The sequence below is a fragment of the Coturnix japonica genome, unplaced genomic scaffold (assembly GCF_054131305.1).
Source record: "Coturnix japonica strain WE unplaced genomic scaffold, WE-NBRP24 Scf045, whole genome shotgun sequence".
NCBI lineage: Eukaryota > Metazoa > Chordata > Aves > Galliformes > Phasianidae > Coturnix > Coturnix japonica.
Window position 1 is genome coordinate 2,863,379 of NW_028188948.1, and position 18,940 is coordinate 2,882,318.

An 18,940-nucleotide genomic window follows, 5' to 3' on the forward strand; every position below is an offset into this window, starting at 1 on the left:
AGCTGCCTAGCCCGTGATCGGCCCTAGAATAGACCGTCTTTGTCTTTAGTCACGTTCATTCTTTTACAATTTAACTAGTGGAATCTCTTCATGTCCTTTCTCATGAAGCCATTCTGCATAAACACTCTCCACACTCACGTTGAACTGTTAATACCCACAAGGAAAGTGTTTTGGAACAACAGTAACAAAAAAGGCATAGCCTTTGTCCCAGATCATTTTTCCTCTTGAGTCACTTATCTAAGGACTGTTTGACAGATTCTGGCTCCATTTAATAACAGTTTTATGCACTCTGCACTCTCATTTTCTGTGGCATAAGGAGAACCTGTTGCTATTCAGGTGCCTATTTGGCTAACATAGATAAGTTCACGGGAAATTGGTAGCAACCAGTACATCTGGGAAGAGAGAGATCAACTCAGTATGTTCATTCCGATGCTTTAACTTCTCTTGCTTTTTAAAATTAATTTAATTTATCAGAAGTTGGTAAAAGATTGAAGTAAGGGGAGGAAATGGCATAGGCTGTGGTTATTTCACGCTTGTATTTTGAGGTTGTTTTCTGGGCATGATCTGCATTTCTTGGTCTTGCTTCACTCTATGTAGTGGATGGAGATGGAGGGCTTAGCTCTGGTGTAAAGCCAGCTGTTTCTGCTAGGAATCATGATATTCATTCACAGGTTTTTCCTTCAGGTGATTTTTACTGAAATTAAATGGTCTGGGAGTTACTTGAGTAGCTTATGATGCTTTTCTACAAGCATAAGTGAAGTATTCCTGGTCTTTTAGAGCACAGCTTTTCTTTAAATTAAACCATTTTCTGTGTGCTTTTATATAACCATTTCTTTATCCTTCTTAAAAAAAAATAAAAATAAAAAAAGCAAGTTTATACAGGAGGGAATACAGGAAAGTAGAGAACGATATTTGGCATGTTTTCTGAAAAGGGTAGATTGGGTTCTTGGCATCTGTTTGTTCCATATTTCTGAATATTGGGTTGGCCACAGTTTTTCGCAGTCTTCTTTCTGAAAGCTTTGGTCAGCTTGAATTCTAGAACAGCTGGATCTTCTGTGAAAAGTAGGCGTCAAGAAGACTCTGAGGGTCCTGGATTAGCAATTTCTTTCCCCCAGTCTTTCAGGCTTTCAGTCGATTGTGGCTGACAGTGCTGTACTTAATACATTTTCTTTCCAGTTGTTTCTGACAAATGTAAAGAAATCAATTCTGATATTGCTTTAGAGGAGCACCTTGTTCTCTGGTTTCTTGCTGAAAGCTCACTAAGATCTTATTATTCAGAACTCAGCAATTCCTTAGAGGAATAACTGCTGTAATTTGGACTGGGAATTTAGGTAATGGAACAGTATTTATGTGAGTCCACTTACAGTGGAAAAGAAGGAGAAGAAAAATGTGAATAAAGGAAGGAGAAATATGTCAAGTATTAGTTCAGAAAAAATTAGCATTCAGTAGTTTTGTTCATATTTTATATTAGAATGGCAGATTGTTTAAAATTTAGTCCTAAAGTCCCACAGTAGTGCTAGTAGTTAGATAGACCTCATTTTATCTTTAGGATAGCAAGAAGAATTCCCTTTTTTTTTTTTTTTTTCTTTCCTCCAAAATATGAATTTAATATTGTGACTTGTTAGATATGAATCCGTTTTGCTTTCCTAAGGGCTTGTGCATCGCTGGAGATATTAAAGATGGAATAGCCTTATTCAGTCATCAACAAGGCTGTTACAGGTTTTATTCTCTGGACTATGGTTTCTAGTATTGTGCTCTCCTGGTTTGATATGCTCTCAACAATAAGGCTGCCTTATCTTTTCTCAGGAGGATGTTCTACTGCCTAATACGAATCACTATCAAGAAATACTTAAGATATCAAGTGTACTGTTTCTAAGAGATCTGATGCAGCAGTGTATGAAATTGCTCTGTATGGAACTCGTGCTGATCCATCGACACAGGGAAGCTCAGTCTGAGCTTCATGCTTCTGGAGTTCACAGGAAGGTTCTCATCAGAGGAAAAGGTTTCTTATTTTGCTGCATATATTCCACCTAAAATTAATTTTGAACAAAACTAATGATAATTCATCCACATTGGTGAAATATGAGGTCTGCTTCAAAAATAATGCTTCCTACTTTGTTGGCCTACAACATTAGAGGCAGATGGTGGTGGTACGGCAGTAGAGAATGAAAATTCCCACCAATATTCCATTGCATTTTGTTGCTGTGTGACAGATAGAAGCAGAAGGGCAGACTAACAAAGTGGTTTCTGGCATGGAAGTGCAGATGAAGCAAAAGTGTGTCATCCAGTGGTTTGGACAGGTTATGGAGGCTCTTAATTCTCCCTTATAGATGAGTTCCTTTACTTCATGTGTCTTACTTGTCTTAAAACTCTGTCCATTTTATTAACATAAAGCAAAATTTGCTATCTACTAACTAGAACTGAAGGCAGTTCAGCATGCGAAGTCACTCTGAAGCCAAAGAAGCATGGATTTTTACCTCCCCGATTGCTAAGCAGCAGATGTAATAAAGCTGAAATATTTGTATCACTTATACTGGAAGTATGCTCAGTTATGTCACTATTTTCAGCTCATCTCTGAAGTCAGTTATGTCTATGCCTGCAGGATACCAGGAAAGCTTGTTATGAGTATTATCTACTTCATTACCTACTTCATCCCAACCAACTAAACTAGTGAAGAAGTTTCTCCTCTGTAGCACCTCCCCATGATATGCCTGTAATCTTCATAGACGTTTGCAGAATTTTTGCCATCTCACGTGGTTGGACGTTTGCTGAGGTGCCTTACTGCTGGCTTAAAGAGGAAAGCAACTGAGAGAAGGACCTTTGTGACAGCAAGAGCAGAGTAACTGGTAAAGCCCATTTAGAAATCTGCAGCTTTTCTTGGCCAAGGGCTCCCCAGGGAGCTCTCTGGAAGTAGTTCTGTCCATCTGCTGAAAGTAAGGATACGTGCTGCTGCTTAGCTTTGCGCCCAAGCCTTCTTGGTAAGCTAGTGTCAAGGTTTTATCAGTGTTCAGTTGTTACTGCATCACCTGCTGAATAGACTGCAAAATGTGACTGCATGAGCAGTGGGAAGAGCAAGGGGCATTTTATGTATGTGCACTAATGTGAAGGCAATATTAACTTCAGAACCTCCAATTTGCTTTGGTCAGAAGCTGCTAAGTTTGCTTTTTGTTGTGAGGAGCAAGATTGAAAAATAAGTAAATCAAGAAGTTTTCTACTGCTTTCATCAGTATGAGTGTGAATTTAGGCCACAGAATAAAACAGAGATTCTGAATTAATACTAGGGAGTACAGCATCTGAACCTTTACCTGAACAGGCTTTTCTACTGTACCAGCTCTAAATTTCCGTTGTTCCTAACACCAACCATACATGTAAATCTTTTGAGATGTGTCTCTTTTGAGAAAATGTATCGAGAGGTGACCTTCAGTGTGCTGCTCATTGTCACCTTCTAACCAAAGCCACTATGCTCAACTTAGTAGGCAGCTCTGCTCAAAGTGCTTGACTTATGTTTGAGATGCTCTGCACTGCTCCTTCCAACGTGTGAGATATTCTCAATAGCATTTAGACTGTCAGGAATTGACAGATGCATCTGTTTTGGCTGTTCCATGTTCATAGTCTCAGTCTGCACCAGCTGTTTTCTCCCAGTCCCATTCAGGCAAGAGGGCAGACTGAGTGCCACGTATATCCTTTCTTTGTGTGTTTGTGAGAATAAGTTGTCTACTCCTTCATAAAATGCGTCTGTGATGACAATCTCATATAAATGAGGGCAACCTCTTGAGACACTATCTCTTTTTACAACCATTGTTTCTCTTTATTGAGATACACAGAACTATTTTCATGAAATAGGATAGTTTCTAAGGCTTCTAATTGTATTATTTTTTGTTTTTCTCTGTCTGTTGCTTTATAAATCAGCAAATCTCTAATGTGTTTGACACTGGGTTTCAACAGCGTAGGCAGGCATTCTGGTTTTCAATTTTCTGTTGAACACAGTGTCGGAGGGTGACAACCCACACTTAAATGGTATTGTTCCTTAATTAAATAGTACGGAATACGGATAGGAAACTGATTCCAAGGTCTTTCAAATAAGCAATTTATTTTGATACTGTTTTCCAATACCTATTTAAATGAAGGATAATGGTGACTAGTGGTTGCTTGTCTCCAGGTGCTCTTTAAATTCATCTCCATTAAACTCTGGTCCACTTTCAGACATACCTCTGGGCAGGTAGAACATGCAAGAAAAATGCATTTGATATAAGCAGTTGTTAATTCAATTGTGCTATCTTCTAGTGAGACTGTTTCAGAGAAATGCAAGTAGAAATCTAAGGGAAGTTTGTTTTAATACACGGAATGAAAATGGATTGGGAGTATGCCACTCCAGCCGTGCTCTATCATCTAAATTACTTTTGGTGACCTAATCCTTGCCAATAGCTGTTGTTAGTAACCATAAATGCAAACTGACACGTGAAACCTGTTTTGTTCAACTTCAGGCAAAGACTGCTGAATTTGCCTGTTCATCAAATTGTTATGCGCCTCATATGTTTTAAAGTACTTCTATTTTCTCTCTTCGATGGTGTGTGATGCCACAGTAAGTAGTTACTAGTTAATGCTGTTTAATTTCCACCCCTATGAAGGGAGACAGGTCATTTTTACACTTTCTGTATATGAGCATGTGGACGTTCAACCTTTGAACTAAACCTTCAGTTTAGTGTTACAAAAGCAACACTAATCCCCATTGCTGGGACATCCATCAAGAAGTCCATTTGTTTAACTGTTCCACACCATAGACATGAATCCTTTGGTTTCTATGTCTATTTTTGCCACAGCATCCTCGTGTTGTCCTCTGTGCTGCCTTGACTTTTTTTCTTTGGTAGCAGACTGCTTGATAGACTTCATCACAGCATATTTGAACTGAAGAGGTCAATTGCGTAGCCTGAGCTGAACTCTGTTCCTAGCATCAGTTGTCTTGAGTGGTGTAGCTCTGCAATTCATCTTTAGTTTAAAGCATCTGTCGTGGTTTTCAACTCCTTCTCCATAACTGAAGAACCAAGTTATAACATTCAGAACAGGGCAATACAGTGAAGCACTGACATGTTTTGGTAGTTTAAAGAAGCTCCAAGTTTATTGTAGTAAAACAGGGACAGGCAGTTTGCATTTGCTTCTGCAACTCTAATCTCATCAGAGTTAAGACAGCCAAGATAAACCTAAGGCAACTTCACACTTAACATATCTTTTTAATGCAGTCATGCTTAACGGTGCTGCTGCTGTATATTCCTAGGGTAACTATGGCCTGTTTCTCAGTGTGTGCTGAAGTGTTTCTGTTTTTAATATAAGGATCTGACTTGAAGAGGAGAAAAACATCCCTTTTCCAAGTTTTTCATGCTGAGAACTACAATTAAAAGTAATTGCTTCTATTTCCAAAGTAAAACATGACTTTTAAAAGCTGTAATATTCAGCAGTACCAGGAGGACGCTTATGTCATGTTGAGACAGTTTCGATATTTCACTTTATAGGTGCTCCCATCTGCCTCTCTTAAAGCAGTTCTTCCTGAGAGATGAATGAAGCAGGTTTCTCAAAAAGGCAATATAAAGGGAAGAGGAACACAAAATACCAGAAATAGAAAAATGAAATAAATATAAATGCCGCATCAATCTGAAGGCATTTATGCAAATTGCCTCATAAATATAAACAGTGTAGACTGCTGTGATAAGTAGAGGCATTTTAGGGCTGAGATGTTTTGTATACAACTCCGATGCTAATTGTAAACGAAAAAGATTATATTGATAAATGAACCTTGTCTTACTTCTTTTCTTCTTCTTCTTCTTCTTCTTCTTCTTCTTCTTCTTCTTCTTCTTCTTCTTCTTCTTCTTCTTCTTTTTCTTCTTCTTCTTCTTCTTCTTCTTTTTTTTTTTTTTCCCCTCATAAAATAGAGGTACAAATTGCATGAGTTAAATTTGTTTTACCTATAAGCCATTATAAATAAGAGAATCAAGAGAATGTCTGAACTTTGAGAGGAAACAGAACAACATAAAATGGGTTTAGAAACCTATCTTGATTGGGCAATGAATTGTGCTGAAACAGCTCAACATAGAAGGACATGATCAGAATATCCCAAATTTGGAAATTTAAGTTTTATGCCTGGGAAGGAGAATAGACTGAATTAAAACAAAATACAAGTTCAGATGACATTGGAAGGGGAGATATGGCTTTCTGCAGAGTTTGCGCCTGCCTGGGAAAATCTGCTGTGATCTGACACATCCAGAACAACTGGACAAGTATTGGTTTTGCTGGCTTCCTTAATGTTTTGTTCCCTGGAGTGCACACTGTGGACAGAGTAAAAGCCAGATGCTTGCCAAATACAACAGAAAGGAATTACAGAATTAGAACCCTTAGCAGCCTCTTAAAACGCTATGAAACTTGTGAGATTTACACATGGCATCACTGCTTTCCGGCTTAATGAATTGGCCAAGTCCATTTTCCACTGCCCTTTGGACCTCCTCTGTAGGTCATCTCCCTGCAGAGACAGGCCAGCCTTTTAGGAGACCCAAGCTTTCAAATAGAAAAGCCATTTTTTTAAAGGCCATGCTCCTGTATCCATAGATGTAGGAAGTACTTTTAGCAGTAAGGATGGGGTAGGTTGGAGCATGTGTAGGAAGGCTGGGAAACCTGATGCCCTGACATCCTGCTCTCCATACATTTCCTGCAGGATTTGGGGCAAATTACTTTGCCTCTTTGCCTGGCAGTTACACAGTTGTGAAATGGGGACAGCTGTCCTCCTCTATTTCTCAGAGGACTTGTGAAAATAAAGGCATTAAAGATTGTGAAGCCATCTGTTGCTATGGTGATGAGGCTCATTTAGGCACTGAAGCAGCAAGATTAGAAACTAATATGTTTCCTGCACAACTTATTTAGAAATATGGATAGGCGGCACTGACGTGTCGGGTCTGGCTCTGCCTCCAGTAACAGGGTTACTGATTTTCATTGGGAACAGAATCTGTAGATTGTAGCACGCACTCTTTGCTAAGCCTTGGTATGTTAAATGCCTCAAATTGGGTCAGTTGCATAATGCCTCATGGTTGCTTGTTACACCAGGTAAAAACAACGTGCAGGATTTTAACACCTATTATGATTGCTAGATGCTTTTGCATTTCTTGTTAGGTATTCAGAGCTCAGGTGAACGCAGTGGGAATGTGAAAATTTTGCTGGGGAGGTACTGGAGGAAAGAGCAGAGAAAGGGTATAGGGAAATGGATTTTCTTACTTCAGCCCTGCCATAAAGAGCATGCTATGGATGAGTCAGAGGCTGGGGAGAAGGATCAGTGGGATACCTGTGATACTGCTGTTGGTGGGGAAGGATGATGAAACTTACTTCCATTGTTGCTTTGCCCTGCAAGTGTAAGTTTGATATCTTGAGGCTGACAGATTTTGCAAATCTTACCTGCCTGTCTTTTCCCAATGCTCTGCATCAGTACAGCTAGTGCCGTTTAGCTGTATTGAATAATTCAGGTTGGAAGGGACCTTTGGGTCCTCTGGTCCAATGCCTTGCTCAAAGGAGGGTACGCTTCAAAGCTAAACCAGGTTACTGGAATTCTTGTCTAATCAAGTTTTAAAAATCTCCAAGGATGAGTATTCCATACCCTTTATGGGCCCCAGTTTCAGTTCTGATCCACATTTTTCACTATTATTTAACTAGAATTTTCTTTGATGCTGCTTATCCCTGATGGGTCTTTATTGGACTCTGAGGAAAAACTGCAGTACCTTGAAGCCACGAGACTGTGCTTACAGGACATTTGCTTATTAGCAAATGCTGCATGACCAGAAATCTTCCTGCTTGCAAGGCCTGAGCTTCACCCCACGTGGGACAGCCCTCTGCCACACTGCTGCTCATTCTCAGCCTGAGTCCTTCCTGCATTATGCTGCTGTGCACCATCTGTGTTTGCCCTTGGAAATAAAAAGACTGGAAAACAAAAACCTACTTATGATGAGGAGCTTTAATAAGCACTTGATACAAATAGAGAAAGCATCTGGGGTCGGCTGTAAGATGTTTGCTTTTAAATGGCCTATCAAAGTATGAGATGCTTTCTCTAAATCTGATCTTGAGAGAAATCTGAGTTCTATATCCCATTTCCAGATGGCATAACTTAATATCATGGTGAATTATTTGGCACACTTTAAACAAATTCTTCTTCTCTCTGCACCTGAGACAGAAGCATCATCAAATTATGTCTGGAAAGTTTGGTGAATTATTGTTTCTTATACTTAAAAACATAATACAGCTTTTCAGACTTTTCTGGGACCTGGTTAGTATTCTCTCTTTTTAAACCTAACATGACTTTTCTCCTATGTGTTTGTGTTTGGGAGTTATTCTAGCACACCATTCTCAACCATCTGTTTTTGTTCAGTGTTTTGAATCTTCTTCCAGCTTCCCTATAGCTCAGAAGTCTCCAATGCAGAGGGAGAATAGGCTCCAGTAAAACACTAGAGTGGTTAAGTGGTTCCAGCATGACCAGCGTGAGTTTGCTCTGTTTTTAAACAATGTGAATATGAACTAAATGAAAATGCTCTGAAGGAGAAGGACAAGGCAGGAAAACTTCTTATTTTCTGTATCTTGCTGAGACATTGTATCAGAAGTAACAGGAAAATTGATCATTTTCTCACATCCAGGTGATGGCGCACATGGCCTCTATTAGCTGACAACAAATTTAGATTATGTTTATGTTGTAGCCAGCTTTGTCAGTATTTTTCTTTTGAAGTAGTAAATAATATTAATTGTGTAGAACAGAAGCATAAATACTCTTCTTTACCACTCTCTGCTGTTTAGAACATTATTTTGAGAAGGATTTGTATTTCCTACAGTTTTTAATATTAATTTGTTAAGTCATTCATGGCGTGTTCAAGTGATTAAGACTCAAGGTCTGCTTTCCTGTACCTCTAGGTCATTGCAATGAATTTCAGTTTTTATTTGCTTCTGTTGCCTGAAGTACAAGCCAACAATCACATGTAAATGCACTTCAGAAATTCCACCGGTGTTCCATGAACACTGGCTTATAAATTGAGTTGAGACAGAATAGGATGCAGCTGAAACATAAAAGTAAAAGGTTGCAGAACTGTATTCCTGCAGCTGGGACCATGCCTTGGGGGGCATTTATCAGTTCAGACAGCCTCCTGATTAGGACTCAAAGAAACACAGGAAAGCACAGTGAGGGTGGATGTAGGAATAGGGCATTGCAGAACATACAAGCCAAAATCAAACATCTGAGGAGTCAAAATGTCAGATATGGAGTGGCCGAAAAACAATTGGAAGTCAGTCAAAGGATCCCAAAGCCATCACAACCAAAGCAAAATGTGGTCAGAAACAGGGATAAGGCAGGAATGAGTGGTGCTGACCCTTAGAGCAATCTCAGGATGAGGTGTAAGAGCCCCACGTAGCACAGTGGTGCTGTCCCCATGTCCTCCATGCCTGCCTGGGTGCTGCCACCATGCCTTAGGCTGACTGTGAACACTCTCCAACACCTCTGCAAGCTGTACTGCTCAGTTGCATTTGCAAATTCTTAAACACTTTCTCCTTGGCAATGCCTCTGCAAGGAAACGAGTGACACTTAGGTCTCTTTCCTTTCACTGTCGGCCTTGTTCTTTGGCTTGTCAGGGTTATTATCATTAAGGGGTTGCAAAGCTCTCTTCAGCCTGTTAGCAATTAGCAGACTGTGGCCTGGGATTTCTGAGACAGAAGATGTGGCCTTGCAAAAGCAGTTACAGCTGAGAGTGGTGTCTTTGCTGTGCTCTCTTAATGCGTAATTGACTGCTCCAGGGCAGAGAGGGAATGAGCAGACAGAAGTATCGGGGAAAAGTGTATCGTTCTGCTTTTTCTTGATCTGATCCAAGCACTTGGTTGAATCTACAGTGAGCAAGGCATGCTTGTAATTGGCCTGACTTTTCTTTGCTGGGTTTTGTTATTCCCCGAACTATTTGGAGCTCTCCAAAGTTTTGGTGTTAAGTCTAAAGGAAGGATTTCTGTATGTTATACTCAAAATGGAGTAAAAGGTCTTCAGGGCCAAAAGCCTTTGGACCTTTGTGGTGCTACCATACTGGAAACCCAAGTTAAACACTCTATCACCACTGCAAGCTTTGTCTCTGCCTTAGAAACTGGACTAGTATTTTGTGGACTAACCTTTGTGTCTGTGAAAGCAGACTTGCACTGTGGTTCAGACCTGGTAGAAGCGAAGTTCTGCTGATCTGGAAGAAATGGTTCTTTGTTCCTATTTTCTTCCACTGTTTGGATAGAGAATGTTTTATGAAAAATGACTATGTTCCAGGTAGCTTTGTTGCAGCTGATAGCTATAGCACTGCCATGTAGCTGTATCATCTCAGTGACTGCAATAAAAGATTCAGTGGGCTTGATTCTGCTCTCCATCTGATGTGTTTATGCCAGCAGGCTTCTGTGGCTGTATTATTGTTTGTTTCTAACAGTGTCAGAACAAGAACAGAGCTTCTGGGGACAAATATAGGTAAATGGAATATTTCTTTGGAATTCAACTCATTCGTTGCTCTCCCTCACCTGTCTAAGAGCAGACTACCCTGACAAGGCTCTGAACCAACTTCCCATATTGGTCTTGTTCCAAGAAGGTCATCTGAAAAGTTGTACCACTTGGCAGCGATTTAAAAACAAATAATCAAACCTACTTGTCTCATTTCTTCAGAAGAGAGAGAAAGGGCACCAGTCTTAAAGAGAAATTTTTGAGCTGTGAATTCCAAGGAGACAGTGGCATCAACTACGGCCATGACAAAGTTGGAGGAGAATGCAGATTTAAGAATTACTCTATCCTTACTGAATAGTTGTTAGATAAGGGTGGAGGAGAGTGGATTTTACATGGTCCCTTGGTTAGTGAGCTTGAGTGCATTATATACTGCTATTATGCATTAAATGCACCATGTACTAGACAAGATGTCTCAGTAGAGTTGAGGTCTCTAAAGTCAGATATAGTAGTGGCTGTCTTCAGCTCTGTCTTTAGTGTGAACATCTTTGCCAAAGGAGGGAACTTGTTTTAATTGACTTTTTTTTCTCTGCCAACATTTTGCTTTGGTAAAATAAGTGAAAAATCCTATTAGACAGGGGAAGGAAAAAAGAGAGGGACTTTTTGTCCCTCAGTGTGTTCTGAATATTTGAAGGATGTGATGTTTAGAAATCAGTGAAAGCTAGATGGGATTTAAATATTAAGGGGCAGGAATTTGCCTTCAGGTAAAGGATGATATTTGCATGACTCATGTTGTTAGGTGAACATTCCTGTGTATTGGTGACCTTTTACCTTGGTAGCAATGGGAAATATGTTAAGTAGGGGGCCCAGTTCTTCATCATGTTCCACCATAGGAAATGATTAGAGGGAACTCAAAAATAGTGTGTAGCATAACAAGATGCTGAACTAAATATTTTCACTGCTCAACTAAATCTCCCATTGCTTTTAATAACACACTATTTATTTTTTTTTCTTTCTTTCTTTTTCCCATGAATACCATACAAGAAGAGGAAATCTTGTAACAACTGCTATGGAAGCCATGAATTTCACTGCAATTTCATTTCTATAGTTTAAATTATATGAAAGAATATGCTGATTTATCTGCTTAACCATGTCTCTCCTCTGCCTGGTATTACAATTTTCAAGGTATCCAAAGAGTAGGAATGTTTTGGTGGAGGTTTGTATGGTTTCTATAATGCAGCGATTCTTGAAACAAGTGTCAAGTATGTAAACAAAGTTTATTGAATTTATTCTTTGCTGTTTAAGTCTTGTACGGGCCAGGAGTCCAAAAGAGAATTAGAAAATGGTGTTCTGCATGTCTGCTAATGATGACTTAGGATTGCTGATACTTACTGAACTTGTAGTGAAAGGTTTTTTTTCCTGTTTTAAGGGGAAAAGATCTATTTTATCAAACTGTAGCCACAAATATTCAAGATTATTTTTCTGATTGGATGTTATCTGAGCTGCCTATGACTGTATCTTTAGTGTCAGTCTTTATGTTGGTCTTTTAGCTGATGCAATATAAAGAAATCATAAACAATGGAGTATGTTTATGTAATTCAAATAAAATAGTGATGCAGATAAAAATAGCTAAGTTCCATTAACTTTTCAGACCATAATAGTGAAACACTTGTAAGTCGTAGGATACGCTTGAATGTCTGTAGTACCAATTTATCCCTCTGCTTAGTCATTCATTTCTATTTAGATCTTGGTGCTTCTGTGCAGCCTGTGATTAGATTGGCAGTTCTCATTTAAACCCTAACTCATTCAGTCTTGGTTATCAAATAGCTTAAAAGGCAAGAACAAACGCTGTTGTTTTTAAGATGTACTGATATATGATTTGCATCCTTACATGTGGTATAGGCTGGATTTACCAGAGTAAATGTTCTTTCATCTGTAGTTTTCTTTGTAGGTATTTTGTGTTTTGTTGTGTGGGTTCAGTACACAATACTTTAAATGTTATATTTGTTCCAAATTCGCTGTTGTAGCGAATCAGAGCGGAGCAGGATGAGAAAGTAGCATGTTTTGTAAAAGAGAAAAATTTTACTTTACAACTCTAGGAAGTGGAGGAACCGGTACTCCCAAAAATATCCCTACCCATCAGTACTGCATCTCTGGCACCATTCAACTTTAGTTTTCTGACTAGCAGTACTGTGTCATCGTCACCAAGCACTGTTTCAACATCAGTGATGAACAAGGTGAATCTATGTTGTATGCTATAAATGCTTTCCTGTATGAGTCTGTATCTGCTCTTTTGCAAGTTAACTTCTGTGGTGCTCATGAAATTAACTGGTGTTAGTTCATACTGAGTTGAGTAAGTCAGAGCTGTATTGCAGTTTGGAGAGAAAAATGCAGTTTTTTGATTGTCAGTCTTAGACTTGCAAATGTCTGGTTTGGTTTTGGAACTGTGGCAGAAAATGAAGTTGCATCAGCTTCTTTTGCATTTAAGAAATCAGATGAGAAAAAGGATGAAACTCCTGCATCAAAGAGAGGCTTCTCTTTTGGTAACGTGGAGTCGGCTCCTGCCTCGCAGTTTGTTTTGGGAAGGACAGAAGAGAAACAGGATTCTGTCAGTTCTGCTCCTCCGTTACTGTTTGGGAAGAAAGTTGAGAATGAAGAGTCAAAGGCACAACCTGTCTTTTCCGTTGGGCAGCCTGAATGTACCAAAGAAGAAAGCACAGCAAAACCTATGTTCAACTTCAGCTTTGTTAAACCATCGGAGAAAGAAACTGAGCAGGCAAAGCCAACTTTTTCATTTGGGGCCCAAGCCAATACTTCAGGTAAGCAGAATATCTTTTGTCTTCAGTTGTCTAAGTCCCTCAGATGGTACCTCTGAAGTCATAAGTTACAGAATCTGTAGGAGTTGCTGGGTTCATGTACTGGAGCTTTAGAAAAAGCTTAATTACTCTGTGCAGTGTGATTTGTGTTCCAGTTGTTGACGTATAGACAATTAGTAGAATTCCTGTTTTGATTTCAGTGAGTTTTAAGACTAGGTTTAGACAAAAAATATATACATATTGTCACACATTAAAGAACCTGTATTGCATCCCACATGAGCATGGATGGTTTGTATGGTTTCTGTGCTAGCAGCATAGTTGGTGGTACAGTCTTTAGCGTGGTGACAGAGGCCTCATGCGATGGTTTTCATAGTGAAAGGGGATGTGAGGAGGTGTCTCATTCATGTGTTCTTGCAGCTGTGCTGCTGCAATTTACTGCCATGAAGGTGTGGAAATTGCTTAATAGGTACTACACAGTTTTGTGCATCTTTAACCTTCTGAAAGAGCGGGCTGAAAGATTTTAGTAACAATTGCCATGTGGAAGAATTCTGATTCTGATTTCATGACTTATCAGCCATGGTTTGCAGAACAGCGTTCATTACTCACTTCTACTAACTTTGGAAGTTATAAGGGAAGGAACAGAGAGAATAAAAGCAACGCATGGGGTTATGGTTCTTATGATTGAGTTGAAGTTCTGGAGTTTGATTTAACCATGGAAATTTGATGAAACACCTTGTGTAAAAATGAGATTTTAACGAGCCTTCTTCAGCACAGTAGAGAGTCCCTTAAAAGTGGCATAGATGAAAAGGGTCCGTAACTTCTGGAAAAACAGCAGTGGGAAATCAAGAACAGGGTCAGGTGTAATAATGAGAGAGCAGAAGCTTAGGGAAAGCTGAAGAACTGCATACTTTAAAAGATAACTTTAAATGTAAAATTGCACTCAGTACTTTGTGACAGTTCTGTAACAGGGGGCTGTTCTCCGTGGCTCCCAAAAGCAGGTCTTGAAAGTACTGAATTACAGTGAGCTTAAGCCAAAAGAGTGATGCTGCAGGATGATGGGCTTAGCCAGCTTTAGGGCTGTAGGCACAGGGCTGTAATTTCAGGAGAGGCTACAAAAGCAGCTGTACCACTGTGGGGTTTTTTTTTTTTGCTGTGTTATTTAGCAAACTACAGAAGTGTTGCAGGTAATGCATGTTGTTCTTCTCAGAGCATCTGAAGAATAGTTTTGTTTGAAAAGCTGAGATGTACTGGTTCATTCTGGTTCCAGTTGTTATAGCCAGTGCTTGGTGTCCGTAACTACTAAAGCCTAGAACTGTGGTGGTGTCATCATTCTTCACAATTCTCCCATTCCTTTAATTGCACATGGCAGCGTTCAGTGTATTAAACCTGGATTTTATGTAATCCACAGTAGCTGGATAATAGTTGAGACATCGTCCAGCATTTCTCCTTGTACAGTGGCTGGAACAGGGTCTCTCTGTTGCGCTTGGTTTGCCGTCTTGCAGTGTTTTATGTTCTGTTCTCCCTCTCAGATCAAGGAGCAGCAAAGCCATCCTTCAGCTTCTTGAGCTCTAGTTCCTCCAGCGCAGCCGTACCTGCCACTTCAGCCAACAGCAGCAGCCTGTTTGGCAGCGTCACTTCTTCCTCCAACCCTGCACCAGTTCCCACTCCCTTTGTGTTTGGGCAAGCCAGCAACACTGTGAGCAGCACCGCTTTTGGCAATTCTGCAGAATCTACAGCATCTCAGTCATTTGGCTTCTCTCAAGAAAACAAACCCACCACCACATCTTCCACCACTGGTGCAGCAGTTAATCCATTTGTCTTTGGTTCAGGAGCCAACAGTAGCAATGCAGCAAGTTCTGGCTTTACCTTTGGAGCCACGGCCACATCGAGTTCAACAGGTACATTTAAGCAGGTGCTTTTGTTTTTGCTCTTAGATCACAAAAGTGGAGCAGGGAAAGAGTGTTTCCTGGAGAACAGGTAGGGAAAATGCATGGAAATTGAGAAAAGTAGTGAATATTTACATCCAACAATATATAAACAGTGCTAATGCTTGGGGCTCAGGTCAAGTTTTGAGGCAGTCTGGGAAATACAGTTTAGGGATCAACTGGCTGTGGTGATATTTTGTGCATTGGATAATCCTTTACTGGCTTTCATTTGCATAGGAACTTGTCATTGTGAGAATGAATTTCCCTCTTCTCAGTATCAATCCAGTGCTGAAGGTTAAAAGTTAGTTTTAACTTGAATTTTTCTCTCCCATACCTAAAACTCTTCGAGCGTTGTAAATAACATCAAGATTTGTACTATCCACCCTTCACAAGTGTATATTACAAACACAGTATTGATATATGCAGCTGCTGCTTTGTAAAGCGTGACTTCTAATGAGCACGATAGCCAGTCCTTCATTTTCTTGGTCTTCATAATCTTCAAATCTTCATAAAAGTACTGGAATGCCTTTTAGTCCGTCTTAACTTCTGTTTTCCTTCCTGGAAAAACAATCAGCCATTCCAAGTTACATTGCAGCAGTTGGTATTTTTATGTTGCGTGACGTCTGCTTAAATTGCATTTAGATTAATAGCGCTATTTAGAAGGTCTCTTTTTGCTCAGCAGAAGTGTGTATGTTTGAAGTCACAGCTCAGTCCTGTATTTTTTTCTCATTATTTCTGCTGGCCATGCAGAACCAAAGCAGCTAATTGAATGAGCTTGTTTGCTATTATATGGAGAGACAGAATTATTCTGGTAGCTCAGTTAGGTCCCTGCAAGCCTGATGTGGTCTCCAGAAATTGATAATTGTAAACATTTGGATGAGGAAGGGGAGCAGTTGCTTATGAGAGGAAAGATTGGCGTTCTCCTCATTCTAATAGATCAGGAGCTGTGTTTTGAACGCTTAAAATAATACAAATAAGTGAGTGAGTGTTCTTTACCCGTGGTATAAATAAGTCTTAGTAATACAAATCAGCTTGTGCTCTTTGTGGGAGCCTGCTTCTAGAGCATGAATGGCTAACAGTAATTTGAGTCTAGACAACCCGTGTTTGAGGTGTGCGTTGTCTGACTCCTTTAAGTATGCTGTTTTTCATGTAACTTACAAGAAAAGGTAGGATTCCTATCATGAATGAGGTGCTGTTTGTTGTTTTACCTACTTGGCTTCAAACATAAAGCTCTGTAACAAACAAAACAACTCAGCACATACTGAAATTTCTCTTCTTTTCCTTTAGGGTCATCCTCTACATTTGTCTTTGGGTCTGGGTCTTCAGCGCCTGCTGCTGGACCAGCATTTGGTGCCAGTCAGCTACCAGCATTTGGCCAGAGCCAGGGCCCTGGCCAGCCAAATGCTCCCAGCTTTGGATCTTTGTCGACATCACTGTTTTCATCTGGCTCTCAGCCTGCGCCTCCTGCCTTCGGCTCTGTGACAAGCAGTACTGTGTTTGGACAGCAATTGAGCCAACAGCCAGGTTTTGGCTCTGGTGCCTCCAATGCTGGTGAGTGTTGACCATCCTTTTCGTTTCAGGTCTCAAAGAGAGCTTGGTTAGTCAGTGAGTTGGTTTCCATGAAGTGCAGCTGAAGTTTAGTGAATGAAATTACTTCTGCCTTTTGTACATACTCTACTGTAAGAATTGCCCTCCATAGAGGGAGTAGACACAGGGTTAAGTATTTTGCATCTGATTCCTTACTGCCGGAGAGGTACACTACCTTCACCAATAGGTTGTACATTGTTGTATATTGTGGTGCATGCAGCCATAGACTAATGGCAGTACAGGTAGCAGCAGACAGTTCCTTAGCAATTTGCCAGCAGTCTAAAAATCTCTTTATGATGCTCTACTGAAACAAATGACGTTGTCTAGGTGTTGTTCCTGTTGTAACTTAGCATTTCTGGTAAACCTCCCTCCCACCCCAAGCTGTGCCGCCTTGAGCAAGGTCTAAGCAATGTATGTTAGAGGTGGTGGGAGGAAGGAGGGGAGGACTTTCCTGGAAAGAACAAACTCAAATTTCAACTTTCTTATTCCCTTCTCCTTCTACCCCGTCTTTCTCAGGTCCCGTATTCCAGTTTGGGAGTAGTACTTCTAATTTCAACTTCACGAGTAACCCAGAGGTATTTACTTTTGGTGCAAATCCTCCTGCACCGGCAGCATCGGTACTACCTTCCGGCTCTTCAGGATTTTCATTCAGCCAACCTGCAACGTTTACAGTGGGGTAAGAGACCAAATCAGATTTTCACTTGAGCTTTTGGTACTATCTGTGGAGCGCAGGCAGCCTCTACTGATGTTAAATTGCGAGGTGCTCAGATGTACTTCGGAATTTATGTCTAAGGACAGCATCTCTCCTCGCTCTGTTAGTGTGACTGGCTAAGTAGGCAACGATGGCTTTATAGCAGCACAGCTCTCAGAAATATCATGCAGCCATGAGAAGTGTTCTTGAAAAATAAGATCTGAATTGAGCTGTTACGCTGCTGCTTACCTGCTGAATGAGAGAGATTTCATTGCTTTTGGTTTCTGGAACTCTCTTCCCATTCATCATACGTTGTCTGTTGCCAGCTGCTGAGTAGTGAGCAGCCAGATGATAAAACAGTTGTTCTGGAATATCTGCTCAGTGCTGCTACTGAACTGTCAGCTAACAGTAGGGAACGTCAGCTGGGTTTAGACCGTCGTGAGACAGGTTAGTTTTACCCTACTGATGATGTGTCGTTGCGCTAACTCTGCGTTGTCCTAACTCTGTGCTACCGGTTTCTATTCATAGGACTAATGGAAAAAATATTTTCTCTGCCTCCGGATCTTCAGTTCCCGGTCAGAAGATAAAGACTGCAATTAGACGTAAAAAGTAATCGGCAGATTGGTAAAGCAACTTTCAAAGCAGCTGCTGCCCTGCATTGTTCAGTTGTTGGGATCGTACCTCGTGCTGGGTTAGCTGAAGTCAGATCTGCCTAAAGTGTTGCAGAAAGGAACCAGGTCGAGACTCGAACTCGTGGGTACTCCAGGGTTGATTTTATTAACAAGCTCAGTGCTCAGGTGAAACATGCATACAGAGCTTGGGTCACTCCTAGTGAATGACCCTTAAGCTTTACAAACGTCCTATATTTATATGATTAGGTAAACATTACATCATTTATGTTATTCATTTCTCGTGATTAATCAATACATCTTCAGTCCTTCTTTCTCGTGTTTCATCCTAGGCCCAGGCTTCATGCTTCACGTGTTACTCTTCTTTTGAACTTGTCCAGAAATTCATTATCTTCTTTCATCCGAGCCATCCGGGCTAGACCAGTCCATTCCATCTGTCTTATGGTTAAACTATATATTTTAACTGATTAACTACTAAATAGCAATGTCAGCACTATTATTGTCTACCTCTGCTGTTTCATAACTTCACAATACTCTAACACCCCTACATGGGTCATGGTTCAGGGCTATACAGGGGATACTTGAGTAGCATATTGGTTGAGAAATTTACCATTTTTCCTAACAGTCCCCCCTTTTCTAATAGCTACTTTCCCAAGTATTCTACTGATATCCACCAAAAACTATCTTAGGTGGCGGTGGTGCCTTTACAGTTAAAGCAGACCCCATTCGCATACAGCATTGTATTAGTACATAAACAATAACAATCAGAACAATCACAACAATTATAATCAAGATAATTTTCTTAGCAATAGCAGAAAGATTTGGCA

At 40.2% G+C, this 18,940-nt stretch overlaps 1 protein-coding gene across 1 annotated transcript; it reads left to right on the forward strand.

The window, feature by feature from the left end:
• Positions 1-5,853: 5,853 nt before the first annotated feature.
• On the forward strand, positions 5,854-18,934 carry LOC146752483 (nuclear pore complex protein Nup153-like). The gene is made up of 5 exons (XM_085531842.1): positions 5,854-13,284; positions 14,811-15,179; positions 16,494-16,757; positions 17,310-17,469; positions 18,013-18,934. The coding sequence occupies exons 1-5, from the start codon at positions 13,194-13,196 to the stop codon at positions 18,095-18,097; spliced, it is 969 nt and encodes a 322-aa protein (XP_085387968.1). The 5' UTR covers positions 5,854-13,193; the 3' UTR covers positions 18,098-18,934.
• The last annotated feature ends 6 nt before the right edge of the window (positions 18,935-18,940 follow it).

Excerpts from the sequence above, each read along its gene's own strand:
- LOC146752483 (XM_085531842.1), top strand. The coding sequence starts at position 13,194 with ATGTTCAACTTCAGCTTTGTTAAACCATCGGAGAAAGAAACTGAGCAG. Across the intron at positions 15,180-16,493 it reads GGCCACATCGAGTTCAACAG|GGTCATCCTCTACATTTGTC; the intron begins GTACATTTAAGC and ends CTTTTCCTTTAG. Across the intron at positions 16,758-17,309 it reads CTCTGGTGCCTCCAATGCTG|GTCCCGTATTCCAGTTTGGG; the intron begins GTGAGTGTTGAC and ends CGTCTTTCTCAG.